The sequence below is a fragment of the Neurospora hispaniola genome (genome assembly GCF_033458365.1).
Source record: "Neurospora hispaniola strain FGSC 10403 chromosome Unknown B0T23scaffold_4, whole genome shotgun sequence".
Lineage (NCBI taxonomy): Eukaryota > Fungi > Ascomycota > Sordariomycetes > Sordariales > Sordariaceae > Neurospora > Neurospora hispaniola.
Window position 1 is genome coordinate 148,409 of NW_026944409.1, and position 14,093 is coordinate 162,501.

At 44.3% G+C, this 14,093-nt stretch overlaps 2 protein-coding genes across 2 annotated transcripts; both read left to right on the forward strand.

Annotated features, from left to right (window-relative positions):
- Positions 1–5,802: 5,802 nt before the first annotated feature.
- On the forward strand, positions 5,803–8,640 carry B0T23DRAFT_316743 (uncharacterized protein; the record flags this gene model as incomplete). The annotated part of the gene is made up of 3 exons (XM_062834954.1): positions 5,803–5,951; positions 6,113–6,150; positions 6,512–8,640. 3 exons carry the CDS (start codon positions 5,803–5,805, stop codon positions 8,638–8,640), a joined length of 2,316 nt encoding a protein of 771 aa, XP_062692498.1.
- Positions 8,641–9,689: 1,049 nt separating this feature from the next.
- B0T23DRAFT_453241 (iron-sulfur clusters transporter atm-1, mitochondrial) lies at positions 9,690–12,181 on the forward strand (the record flags this gene model as incomplete). The annotated part of the gene is made up of 1 exon (XM_062841168.1): positions 9,690–12,181. Exon 1 carries the CDS (start codon positions 10,037–10,039, stop codon positions 12,179–12,181), a length of 2,145 nt encoding a protein of 714 aa, XP_062692499.1. The 5' UTR covers positions 9,690–10,036.
- Positions 12,182–14,093: the final 1,912 nt, after the last annotated feature.

Here is a 14,093-nt window from a genome sequence, read left to right on the forward strand (position 1 = left end):
AGATTAAATAATTTTTAGTAATATAAGATTAGCCTATAAAATAGTTATTAAAGTTTTGGGAATATTCTACGGGCGTTTGGCGGATTATAATAATTTTATATTTAGTTAAAAATCTCTAATATACCTCTTAAGTAATATTTAATCTATTAATTATATAATAATAGTTTAATAAATTAGTACTTATTATATTTATAAAAGTATTTATATTATTATTCCTTTATTATTATTAGCCGTAGGTATTATTAAGTAGTAAAGAGAATTTTAATTCGAAGTAGTATTTTTTCTTTAATATTTAAATATTCTTCTTCTAACGGTCGAAGATAGCCTTATACTCGGGAAATATCCTATAAACTACTATCTAGAATTATATTAAAAGTCCTAACTTCCTATCTTTAATGATTAAAATTAGTAAATTATTAAGAATAAAATTATTATAATCTTTTTTATTACCAATAGTAATAATTATTTAGGAAGTGTATATAGGATCCCGAGGTTGAAAGATTGCTAATTTGCCCTTTTAGATATTATTTATTATTTTTTAATATTAATTCTAATAATAATTACTACTATACTAATAGTAATAGATTTAATAGGAGTTTCTACGGCTTTAATTCCCTCCTCTACCGCCTCTTTATTTATTTTTTATAAAAGAATTATTTATATATCCTCTTCCTTCGTTAGTAGTACCTCTTTAATTAGTTATTAATAAATAATTAATTTAAATTTCCTCCTTTTATTTCTTTACCAATTTTTTATTAAATTAAGATTGTATAAGCTTTATTTAATTAAATTCTTTAGTTATTTTATTAATATCTAATTTTTTAATTAAGTAGGAAATGGTGGGCGTTGAAATAGTAATTTAATTTATTAAAGGAATTTTTTTATAAAAAGGCTGGTTGGAATTGTTATTTAATTTAATTAAATTGCCTTTTTTTTTAACGATTATTAATACTTTCTTTTTAGTCCGATTTATATTAAGGCTATCGTTTAATAAAATAACTACTTTATTATTAGTACGAATATTATCTTCGAAGTTAAAATACTTATAAATAGCCTTAATTATTTCAGTATAGAACTATAATTAAGTTATTTAATAGATTTTTTCTTTAAAGCCCTATAGTCGTTATAATTATTCGCCTAATCCTCTTTATAAATTTTTTATAGAAATTGTATATTACTATAGATTAAATAAAATTCTTTTCTTTATTCAGTTATTTCATTAGAAGTACTAAATATTAAAGTACTATTTTAATAATCTTCTTTTTATTATAGGGAATTAATTTATTATAAAAGACTTTTAGTAAAATAACTTTACTATTTATTTAATTAGGGTCTAGTATTAAAAATTCTTATTTTAGAAGACAATAGAATTTTTTTTATATTTAAGTACCTTTATTAGTAATATCCTTCGCTATTTTTCTATAAATTTTTCGGGCATCTAGTATATACTATTAGTATTAGGTATTTAATTTAATTTTATTAGAAAAGTAATAATTTTAAACCCTATTATTAAATTCCTCTAAATATATAAATATATTCTTCTCTTTAAATTGTATATTGGACGTATAGTCCTTTACGAAGGAAATTGTAAGAATTTTACTTATTAATATTTGTACTAAATATATATTAAATAAACTTTTAAGCGGGTCTATATTTAAATTTTACTATAATTTATACTTAGGCTCTTACAGCTATTCGGATTATTTAAGTATTATAATACTTAATTTTAATAATTTTAAAGAAGGATATTAATAATTATTAAAAAGGGTAGAAGTAGGGGTAATAGGATAATAGTCTTGGGGGTTCGGAAGATATTATTTAAATTTAAAACTTTGGGAATAATTAATTTTTAATTTAGTATAATAAAATTCTAAAAGCGATTAAATAAATTATAAAAAAATAATACGAAAAGGCGGAAATTAAATTCGAACGTTAAATAGAGGGGTAAATAAAATATATAAATATAGGGTACGAATAAAATTAAATAAGTTTAATAATAGGTTTTAAATAGTAGGTTAATTATATTTATTATTATCCCTATAATAAAGGATTTAATAGCGGTCTTTTTTATTTAAGTTAGGTGAAGGATTCCCTAAAGGGATTGGCAATAGGTTTTTTAATAAGATTAGTAAAGGTATTAGAAATTGATTAAGTTTTAGAAAAGGAAAAAAAGTAATTTTTAATATAAGAATAGAGGAAGGAAGAGTAGAATTTAGGAGAGATAATAAAAATAGTTTTAGTACTAATATAGGAGGTTAATTTAATACTCCCTAATTAATATCCGAAATTAAAATTATAAAAATATTTTAATTATTTTGGATTTTATTAGTATTATTTATATTATTTTACGTACTTATTTTCGTTTTATTTTTCGTTCTACCCTTCTTTCTTTTCTTTTTTTCGGTTAAAGATCTTTATTTTTCTTTTAATTATTTCTCTTCTAGTAAAGTATTTATATACCTTTTCTAATTAGAGATCTCTTATTAGCGTTCTTCTTTTTATTCTTCTAATGTCCCTTTTTTTTTTTTTTAAATAAAAGGAATTTCTTTAGTTCTTATTCTTTATTCTTTTCCTTCTTACTACTTCTATTATCGGTATTAATGAGAGGTAATTCCTATTTATATTAATAATATTATTATTAAAGCCTTTTTAATAAAGATTTATAGTAATTAATTACTTCCTTTCGGTTCTTTAAAATATAATAATAGTAATAATTACGATCCTGAGAGTTTATTAATAATAATAGTCGATATATTTTACGAAGGAGGAATTCAGAGATAATAATTAATACCCTTCCCTTTAAGGAATTAATTATAAATTTTTAAAGAAAAGGGTCTAAGGGTTATCTAATTTTTCTATATTTAGGTAGGGGTTATATATTATTAATTTAAAGATAGTAGTCTTTAAAAGCTTAATATTAATATTTATTCTAATTATCGATAGATTTTTTCGTTATTTATTATTCTCAAATAGTCTTTTAATTAAACTACTATTTAAATAATTTATTAATCGTCTATTCTTATTATTATTTAAATATTATTAATTAAATATTTATTTATTTATTAAGTTATATAATCGAATTATCATTATTTAGTAATTTATTTATCGTTTATATTTATTTGCATTTAATTATTATTGTTTGGATATTTATTTATATATTTTTTTTATTAGTTAATTATACTATTATTCGTATTCTAACGTTATATCCGAGTAGTAATCGGGTGATTATTGATTAATTATATTATTACTAATTGTAGTACGGTTATTAATGTAGCTGTATGTCGGTTATTATCGAGGGCCTTAGATTATAGTAAGTATCCGGTATTAAAGATTTTTATTCTTTTTTGAAATAAGGCTATTTAAATTTTTTCATAACGATTAATTAAATATCGTTGATAAATATCGGGCAAACCTCAACGAGGATAGGAAATTGTAAATTCTCTATATTCGTTTTAATTAGTTTAATATAGAGTTTTAAAATTTATTTTATCCTTATTACTAATTTGAAATAGCGAGAAAACTATAATAATAATATTAATACTATTACGATTAATATAATATATAAGGACTATAGTTCTTAGTTATTTGATTAGGTAGAGTGGTAAATAATTTTTAAGTTTTTTCGGATAGTTGAGATGGGAGGTATTAAGTTAGATACGATTTATTGGAGTTACGTATTTGTTGAATGGTTTAATATTCAGTTTTCGCCGGAAAACGAGGGTAATTATCGGATCTTTCTATATCTTTCTTTCGGATGTAAATAGGGATACGAATAAGCATTTCCCTAAGAAGAATAAAGAATTACTTAGTATACTAAATAAATAAAGATAAATAATTAGTAACTATTAAAAATTAATTTTATATAATTAAGAATTGCTAAAGAGATAGAAATTAATTATTTAGTTTAATAAAAGGTTAATATTCTATTAATCTCTCATCCTATTTCCTTATATTCGATCTCCTTCTTTTTCCATTCTTTTTCTATACTAACTGTCCAGGTTTGCTCAATCTAGAAAGTACTTCCCTGATCCTATATACTTTGAAAATTTTTAAAAAAAAAAAATCACTACTGAAAACCAATACATATATTCCCATATACCACCCCAAATCAGTATTTCTATTTAAGTATTGTACTATTATTTTATTAGGAATAGGATTACTAATAAAAATATATAGGGAGCTAGTCTTTTATAAATAGGGTAGGTAAAAGAGGGCGGTTGAACGTAGGTAGTAGGGTGGGTAAAAGGGTGGGTAAGTGAAAGTGGGTAAAAGAGTTGTAAAATTAGAGTATTTTAAATATAATTTAGGCTGATTGAGTGTAGGATCTAGAAGTTTCTAAGACCCTAACCCTGAGTCTGGCGGGCCGTCTACAACTATCAGATGCCCGTATTGACCAATTAGTAGCCCCCCTAATGCAAATCCGGGCCGTTAGTATTGCAATTAGTAGTTAGCAGTCCTACCTACTAGAGGGAATGCGGGCAGCCGAAATCTTTAGCAAAAGGGGGGCTTTTTGCATTAAGGGGGCTTAGTATTAACAGGGCACCCTACTGTATTTCGTTAGCTTCAGTTGAGGGACACGGACCACCTTGGATTCGTCCAATGTCGCGATTTCCTTGTCCGAGAAATTCCATTCATTCCCTTCCAGACTTGGCCGCCGGCCGCGGGGAAGGTAGCCGGCCGCTATCGATAAGCCTTTAGCTTTTTGGGACTGAATCACTGAAGAGGAAAGTGCACAGACCACCACGGGAAATGGTTCCTGCCTGCCGCCAGCACATTCCATTGCTCCCGCTGCAAGCACTGTAAAATGGCAGCCACAACAGCAACAGCTCACTGCAGCCAGATCACAGCAGCGATCCCATCGGCTGCACCCCACAATAGCCCACAGTTAGTGCAGCAACACTGCATTGCCCAGTCATTCCAGTGTCTCACTAGCGGGACAAGCTGTTGACAAGAGGCCGCTGAGAGCCAATTGCTTAGGTGTAGTTCGGGTGCGTTGTTCCCCCCTCCGTTGCTCGGTTAACTGAAATGGTCCCCTGTTGGCTCACATCCCGAGTCCCGACTCCATCCATCCACACACACACACTTGGCTGTTCATCAGACAGACAGACAAGTGGGAAGCCCTGGCGACGGCAACGTGCTGAGACTCTCCTGCTTGCCGCACCCGTGCAGACTACGGGGACGTCGACGGGAGAGAAGCCAATTGCTACTCGACATTGTGTCAGTTTGCTTGTCCACTGCACTCCCCCCCTCACTTGGGGACCCAATATCAGATCATCGATCGGCCATTTGTTGACCGTCCGTCTCCTTTTATTCCACTCTTCCCGTCCGATCACTTGGATTCTGATCCCTGCCCTGGTCACAAGGCGGAGAGGGTCAACTGAACTGTCAACTAACTGGAGGCTGGAGGCTGGAGGAGGAGAACTGAAGGAAAGTGAAGAGGCCATTGCCCAACCCCATCCTTTTTTTTTCACTCTTTTCAGTTTTGCTTTTTTCTGTCTCTTTACTTGTACACACACACATCACACATCACACTACACGTCTACACTACACTACACTACACTACCCTACCCTACAACCAACTCATTGGGGTCCCCATTCCATATCCTATCCCATATCCCATCCCATCCCATTCACTATTCCTACCTCTACCTATCCTTTTCCTCCCCTTTTCATTTGATGTATCCTTCTCGGGAGCCGTCGTCCTATCTTTGTTGTCCCCATCCCTACCTCTAACCTACTCCCCCTTCCCCCCTTTCATTCTAGTATCTTTCTGTCATCGCGACACCGGCCGACAACCGAACCATGTCTGTCCGTGTCGTCGCCAGGATACGTCCGCTGCTGAAGAAAGAGCTGGACAAGGATGTCATTGTACGCGCCGCCAGCACCGACGAAGGCAAGCCCTTCACCATCGTCAAGATCCCCAACCCAAAAAACGAAACCGAAGAGTTCTCGTATATTTTCAACAGCGTCTACGACCAATCATGTACCCAGGAGGACCTCTTCAATGCTGAAGGTAGGCATCATCATCTTCCTCTCTCTCTCTCTCTTCACCGACTGTGTGGCTGGGGTCCCAACGAAGGACTGCCCCATCACTGACAACAACAACATGCAGTCTACCCTCACATCAAGGCCCTCTTCCAAGGCCTCGACGTGACAATATTCGCCTATGGTGTGACCGGCACAGGCAAAACGCACACGATGCGTGGTGGCATGAAGATGGACGACCGCGGTCTCATTCCTCGACTATTGAGCAACGTGTTCCGGCGCGGCAAGAAGATCGAAAAGGACTCCAACGGCGAGACCACAGTCGACGTCCACCTCTCGTACTACGAAATCTACAACGACAAGGTATACGATCTGCTCGAACCGCCCGAGATGCGCACCCCGATGGGTTTGCCCCTACGAGAAAAGGAGGGAAAGACGTTCGTGGTCGGGCTGACGGAACGGCCCTGCGACGACGTGACGGATTTTGAAAGGCTCTACGTCGAAGCCAACAACAACCGCGTCACAGCCGCCACCAAGCTCAACGCCCACAGCTCCCGCAGTCACGCCATCCTTCGCGTCAAAGTCACACAAACAACAGGCGACATGGTGTTGGAAAGCACGGCGTCGGCCATCGACTTGGCGGGCTCCGAAGACAACAGAAGGACCGACAACAACAGGGACCGCATGATCGAGTCGGCCGCCATCAACAAGTCCTTGTTCGTTCTGTCGCAATGTATTGACGCCATCTCGCGCGGCGACAAGCGCATTCCCTACCGCGAATCCAAAATGACGCGCATTCTCAGTCTGGGCCAGAACAACGGCATCACCATCATGATTCTCAATTTGGCCCCGATGCGCTCCTACCACCTCGACACCTTGAGCAGTCTGAACGTCTCGTCCCGCGCCAAGCGCATCGAAGTTCGCGAGATTGAAAACGAAGTCGTCTACAAGCAGCCGCACCGCTCGCACAGCTCGACCTCGTTCAGCGGTCTAACCAATGGCGTTCTGGCCCCTCGCCAGCCATTGCGGCCGATCGGCCTAGGCACTCAGAACTCGTACACGGGCAGTGCGCCCGCTCTAGCCCGCTCCAGCATCGACCGCGCCGCCGCCTCGGGAGCAGTCATTGAAAAGATCGAAAAGCCCTCCAAGCTCTTCAACGTGTACGCCGACCGCGCTTCAGCACACAAAGCCACGGCGTCCATGGGCGGCGGCAGCTCTTCACGACTCGCCGGCCCACCACAAGCCAACACGTCGCAGATCCGCCAGCCTCTTTCTTTGTCGGGAGGACTAGCCTCGCGGCGCTCCATGACCGACACCACTCCCGCTTCTTCCTCAAGCACCGAAACATCAGCCCTTCGCTCAGGACTCATCGGCACGGGAGCATCGAAACTGGCGCGGCCTACTGGGCTTCCGCTACCCGGCTCGGTTTCCGCTGGTGTCTCCCGCCAGAACAGTAGCTCCTCGGGCTCCATCCAGCCCCCACAGCAAACAAGCAAATCAGTAGACAACACGCCCATCCTTACCCTCTCAGCAGCCCAGATCGAAGCCATGGTCGAGAAAAAGGTCGCCGAGATCTTGGCTGCCCGCGCAGCAGCCGCCGCTGCCCTCGCCCCGCAGACACCTACCCCTTCTACGCCCAGATCGGATAACCACCACCCCCCGGGGAGCGAGCAGCAGCGGCCCAAGTCGTCGGAGCCGCGGATTAGCGAGGAGGTGCAGAGAAGATTGGAGGCGCTGGAGAGGAGGATCGAAGAGCAGAGCATGAGTACTTCACGATCTAGTTCGCGACGGGGACGCGGCGGAAGGGACGAGAAAAGTGCGGGGTTGCAGTTATTGCTAGAGGCCAGAAAGGCAAAAGAGGCGGGCCAATTGGAAGAGGCGTTGGGGATGTACGAAGATGCGCTGGGATTCTTCCCTGGGCAAAGGAAGTTGGTGGGCAAGATTGAGAAACTCAAGTTGAAGTTGGGCAAGATTAGTAGGGAGGACTACGAAGTTGGTGCGCAACTGAGGGATGAAGAGGCTGGTTCACGACAAGGCAACCGAGTTGGAAGTGCGATACAGCAAAGCAGGAGCGCGAGCGTCACCAGCGGACGACGAACAGCCATGACGGGGATTTCTTCGACTGACGCGGAAGTGGACGAGGAGGATCTTGACGACGACATGGAAGCCGACGTGGAAGAGACGCCCGAAGAAGCAGAAGCGAGGAGGAGGAGACTGTTGAAGTCGCGAGGCCGCAGTGCTACACTAGGCGTGGGCATTTCTAGCAGGTCAAGACAGCAGTTGTACAGCAACACGACGACCGACACGGGCTCCGATTACGATGACCGCTCTGCTTCTAATTCGGATCCGGAACAACAGTCTTCGCAAGAACCGAGCCCGAGAACGAAGCAGTTGCTGGATATTGTCAATTCGCGCGATACCGAGCTGATCAAGTCCCTTAGTGGATTCGGACAGAAGCGCGCGCAGGATCTGGTGGATCATTTGGATGATACGCAGGGACCGAGCGGGAAAGTGAGGAGCTTGGGCGAGTTGACGACGGTTCCGGGCGTGGGCGTCAGGACGGTGGAGAGGGCGTATGAAGGGTTGGCGGTTGCGGCTGAGTTGAGCAGCAAGTTGGCGCTGAAGACGTATTATGATGAGACGGAGACTTTTTAGGGGAGGTCTTTTTCCGTGGAGAAGGAAGGAGATGGGAGGGAGTGTGAGAGGAGAAGAAAAAGAAGACGGGAAGTGAAAAGGAGGCGGAGAGAAAAGAAAAAGAGGGCGAGAGAGAAAGGCGGGCAGATGGGTAGATGGAAGACGAAAGATGAGTAAAAGGAGGGCCAGAGGGGGTGAAGAAAAGAGAGAAAGAGAAGCATCGGGAGCATTGCATTGCATTGCGGTTTCACCAACCTAGAGCTAGAGCTAGAGCTGGTTTTGTCGTTTTTGCTTGAGGGCTGGCTGGAGTCACTGGACGGGGGAGTTGGTTGGACTTGCAGAGTTGGATTTTGCTTCACGGCATTCATTCAGCATTTCACATCACATTGGCAAGACGGCATTGGCTATTCTTTTGCATGGCATTGTCTTTTGCATGGGGAACTATGCGCCCGATTTTTCGTTTCATTTTTTTGTCTGTTTCCTGCATTGCGAGGCGTTGATGTTTGTTTTCATTCACTATTGGAGGGGTGATGAAGAGTTCATGCCCCCCTTGGTGTCGTCGGTCTTTCTTAGCACACTCCTTTTCTTAGGTAGCTTTGGCATGATTGCCTAGACATGTCATGTCACGTTCTTCTAAGGTACTCTAGACTTGGATATGGAAGAAGAAGAGAATAGGAAGAAATTCACAAGAACTAAAAGGCGGTATACGACTAAGTTGATGAGTGAGGCTGATATAGTCAAGAACGCAAAGTGATGATTGGTGTCTGACTACCGGTCGGAGTAGAAGTACTTTCTAGTCTCGGCATTTATACCGGGACTAGTGTTTTTTGTGCCGGCCATAGATACGGCGTTGCGGCCGGACTGCCGGAGGGATGCCGAAGACGCTGGACGGAACTTTGCTAGATGCCGGCCGGCTGCGTGTAATTGGTCAAAGCTCCACAAGAATGTTAGGGCATTGAGAACCCTGAAGTCCAGCCAGCCGGGTCTGTGCACAGCTGGACCCCTGTAAGACACTACGGCGGCACCCGCGGCAGGCTAGGTACCTAGAGATGCCCATTGCTCAGGCTGATTGCATCATTGTGGATGCCCCACAATCGCGACTTTGTGAAGCTCCGAAGTACGAAGCCTCGGCGGTTTACTTGGTGATGTTGTTGCACGGGGGGTAAAGGCAATCTTTCAGTTTGACAATCCCATCTCTTTTCTATATCCCTTCCCCGAGTCACCGATACCTACCTCCCACCTCCTCCACCACCCATTGCCAGTCTACAACCACCACCACGGCATGGGCTCTCTATAAGAGCTGGCGCGAATTCCCCTCCCCTTCCATTGAACACCCATACCGACCGACTTATACAGAGCACCACCACACCCCCCTCGAGGAGCAGCCAATGCTCCCGGGGCACACACAGCAACAACCATGGCGCCGTCTATAAAGCTCAGCACCATGGCTACCAGCCTCCATCGAGCCCACGGCACCTCCGCCCTCCTCCGCGGCCCCCGTCTCTGGGCACCCCGACTCTCCTCCATCCACGCGACACCCACGATTGCCAACCTCCGAGCTTCCTTCACCACGTCCTCCCCCCGTCTCTTTGCGCCCAACGGCAGCGCCAAAGATGAACCGAAACCCGCACTTTCCACCGTACCCAAGACCACCGGTCGAGGCCCCTCCGATCCCCTTGCCGCCATCGATAAAACCGCGCAGGAACAGCGCAAGGCCGATTGGGCCATCATGAAGGAAATGTCCAAATACCTGTGGCCCAAGGGCAGCTGGGGCGACAAGGCACGAGTACTGCTAGCTATCGGCTTGCTCGTCGGTGGCAAGGTGCTCAACGTCCAGGTGCCCTTCTACTTCCGCGAGATTGTCGACTCGCTCAACATTGACTTTTCTACAACGGGCGGGTCCGTCACGGCCGTGGCGGGCGCCATGATTCTCGGTTATGGTGCGGCTAGGGTAGGCGCTGTGGTTTCGCAGGAACTGAGGAATGCCGTCTTTGCGTCGGTGGCGCAAAAGGCAATTCGCAAGGTTGCAAGGAACACGTTTGAGCATCTGCTGAATCTGGATCTGAGCTTCCATCTGTCCAAGCAGACGGGTGGTTTGACCAGGGCTATCGACCGTGGTACCAAGGGCATCAGCTTCCTCTTGACCAGCATGGTGTTCCACATTGTCCCTACCGCCCTGGAAATCAGCATGGTCTGCGGTATTTTGACCTACAACTTTGGCTGGCAGTATGCCGCTCTTACGGCCCTGACCATGGTCAGCTACACGGCCTTCACCATTCTTACGACAGCCTGGCGCACAAAGTTCCGTCGCCAAGCCAACGCGGCTGACAACAAGGCCTCTACCATTGCCGTCGACTCCCTCATCAACTACGAAGCCGTCAAGTACTTCAACAACGAAGCCTACGAGGTCGGCCGCTACGACAAGGCCCTCGCCCAATACGAGAAGAACAGCATCAAGGTTGCCACCTCCCTTGCCTTTCTCAACTCGGGTCAAAACATCATCTTCTCCTCCGCCTTGACGGTCATGATGTACATGGGCGCCCACGGCGTCGCCACCGGCCAGCTCACCGTCGGCGACCTGGTCTTGATCAACCAGCTCGTCTTCCAGCTTTCCGTCCCGCTCAACTTCCTCGGTTCCGTCTACCGCGAATTGCGCCAGTCCCTCCTCGACATGGAAACCCTCTTCAACCTGCAAAAAGTCAATGTGACCATCAAGGAGCAACCCAACGCCAAGCCCCTCACCCTCACCCGCGGCGGCGAAATCGAGTTCAAGGACGTCACCTTTGGCTACCACCCCGAGTCGCCCATCCTGCGCGATCTGAGTCTCACCATCCCCGCCGGCAAGAAGGTCGCCATCGTCGGGCCTTCCGGGTGCGGCAAGTCCACCCTTCTCCGTCTGCTGTTCAGGTTCTACGACCCCCAAAAGGGCGCCATTTACATTGACGGCCAAGACATCCGCTCCGTCACCTTGGAGTCTCTTCGTAGAGCCATCGGCGTCGTCCCGCAGGACACGCCCCTCTTCAACGACACGGTCGAGCACAACATCCGCTACGGCAACCTATCCGCCACGCCGGAGCAAGTCATCGAAGCCGCCAAGGCCGCGCACATTCACGAGAAAATCATTTCCTGGCGAGACGGGTACAACACCAAGGTGGGCGAGCGCGGACTAATGATTTCCGGCGGCGAGAAACAACGACTGGCTGTTTCGCGTCTCATCCTAAAAGACCCACCGCTGCTGTTCTTTGACGAGGCGACGAGTGCGCTGGATACGCATACCGAGCAGGCGCTGATGGAGAATATCAATGCCATCTTGAAAGGGCTGGGCCAAAAGGGCGAGAAGAAGACGAGTCTGTTTGTGGCGCATCGGTTGAGGACGATTTATGATTCGGATTTGATTATTGTGTTGAAGGAAGGGAGGGTGGCGGAGCAAGGGACGCATAGAGAGTTGATGGAAAGGAATGGCGTGTATGCGCAGTTGTGGAGGGCGCAGGAGATGTTGATGACGGAGGAGGGGGAGGTCAAGAAGGGGGAGAAGGAAGTGGTTGAGAAGAAGACGGCGTAATGGGGGGAAATGGGAAAGGGGGTGGAGGGGAGGGGAGAGGAGATGAGATGAGATATATAGATGGGGCACTTTTTCTTGCATAGAACTCTTGGACATACATACCTACATACATATATAGTTTTGGTCTGGAGGAGTTCAAAATCGACTTTTGATACTTTTTTTTTCTTGGCATCTTCATATCACCAGTAGAACCAACCCTGCTTTTTTCGGCCTCCTCAAGTCTACTGCCCTGTCCACTTTTGATCAGTCCCGTCAATTACGGCATCACGCCTAAGAAGTCTTCATCGACCTCAACGCCCGATCATCAACAACAACAACGAGTGTGCTGCCGATCATGCTTACCCCGAAGGACCCAGTGTCACCATCGGGCATCAACCATCAACCGTCAGCCAGGTGCCCCGGGAAATCCAGAACATACGATTACCAAAATGCACGCAGGTAGGTATACTAGGAACTCTACAGCACTACAGCACTAAAGCTCGACAGGCCATCAGGCGCCATTACCGCTCGGCTCGGTTCCAGTTGGCTAATCTACGTTGCTTACGGTTTATATTACATAGTAGGTAGATATTGATCATTCATTTATAGACGCAGCGCCAAGACCTTTTTGAGGTTTGTAAGGTGGGTAGGTTTGTTTATTGAACCTCTGATCTCGCTTACTTGGTACACCGACTGCACCCGTCGTATCGGTTTTGGGCTGTGCTCCATGGGATGTGTTAATCTGGTTGGCTGGTTGAATGTCGGTAGATGGGGAGAAGGAAGAAGGAAGGCAAGGAAGGAAGGCAAGGAAGGAGGGGAGGGAAGGGAGGAAGAAAGGATGTTGTCATGGCTAGAGGTAGCTCTATGTGCTCATGATCTTGGTTTGCACGGGAGTACGAGGGTAGGTAAATAGTCCTGGTAGTTGTTGCAGTCAGTGTCTTTCACGTTTTGCTTGCTTGCTCGGTTCTTCTTTTACACTTGAGTGCCCGTTCATGGTCTTTCTCACCCTTGTTTCAACTTCCCCTTCCTCTCCCCCCCTTCTCTTTCACCTTTACGTCTCTTTCTCTTTAACTGCTTTATCCGCGAGGCCGAAAGTCTGACTTTGAACGAAGCATGGAACCCTGGCCCCAAAAAATTTCCAGCAAGAACATAACATGGAAGGAAACAGAGAAGGAGCTTGAGTTGTCTGTCCTATTGTCCTTTCCGGTCAGCCCTCAAGGTTCACGTTCACACCTGCCGCTCAACAGGTATCTACATCTAGAGGTACCGTAGTCATAGTAGAGGTAAGCATTCATTTGTCTACTAGGCTATGCTCCTGCCGCCAAATAACTCTACGATATTGGAAAGACTTCCCCTCCAAGCTCCAAGCTCCAAGCACAAGGGTCTGGATTCATCAACGGTTGAGTGCATCGGACAGCCGTCTGCCTTACATGTATGGACCCTTGTCTTGCCTGCGTTACCTGCTTTGCCTCACTGGAGTGTAATCCGACAGCATCTGACATGACATGAGAGTCCGAGAGATTTTATTGTGTCCCCGAAGTCTGCAAAGGCCTAGAGGTAGGTAGTTCTAGAACGCACTGTTTCACAGCATCAAGATTCAAGGGTCGAGATCCTTACATCTACCCCAGTTTGTGGCTTTGTGATGGTCTGGCTAAATCCGACTGCCGGATGACTGCATAGAGGCAGATCCTTGTCTCCTTGTCATGCCTGCTCACACAGACGTTGTATGCCAGATGTTGAGTAAGGTAAGATACACACATCAGACAGTGATGACCGTTCACTGGCTCCCAGAGTCCGGGGAAACGGGTGGTACAGCTGCACTCCACAGATGCGAAGGGGGTGGTACAACTTGCTGCACTCCACAGATGCGAAGCGGAAGTTAAAAGTCAACGGTCAACTGACACGTCGCATATCTGCCGTGCCACCGAACGGT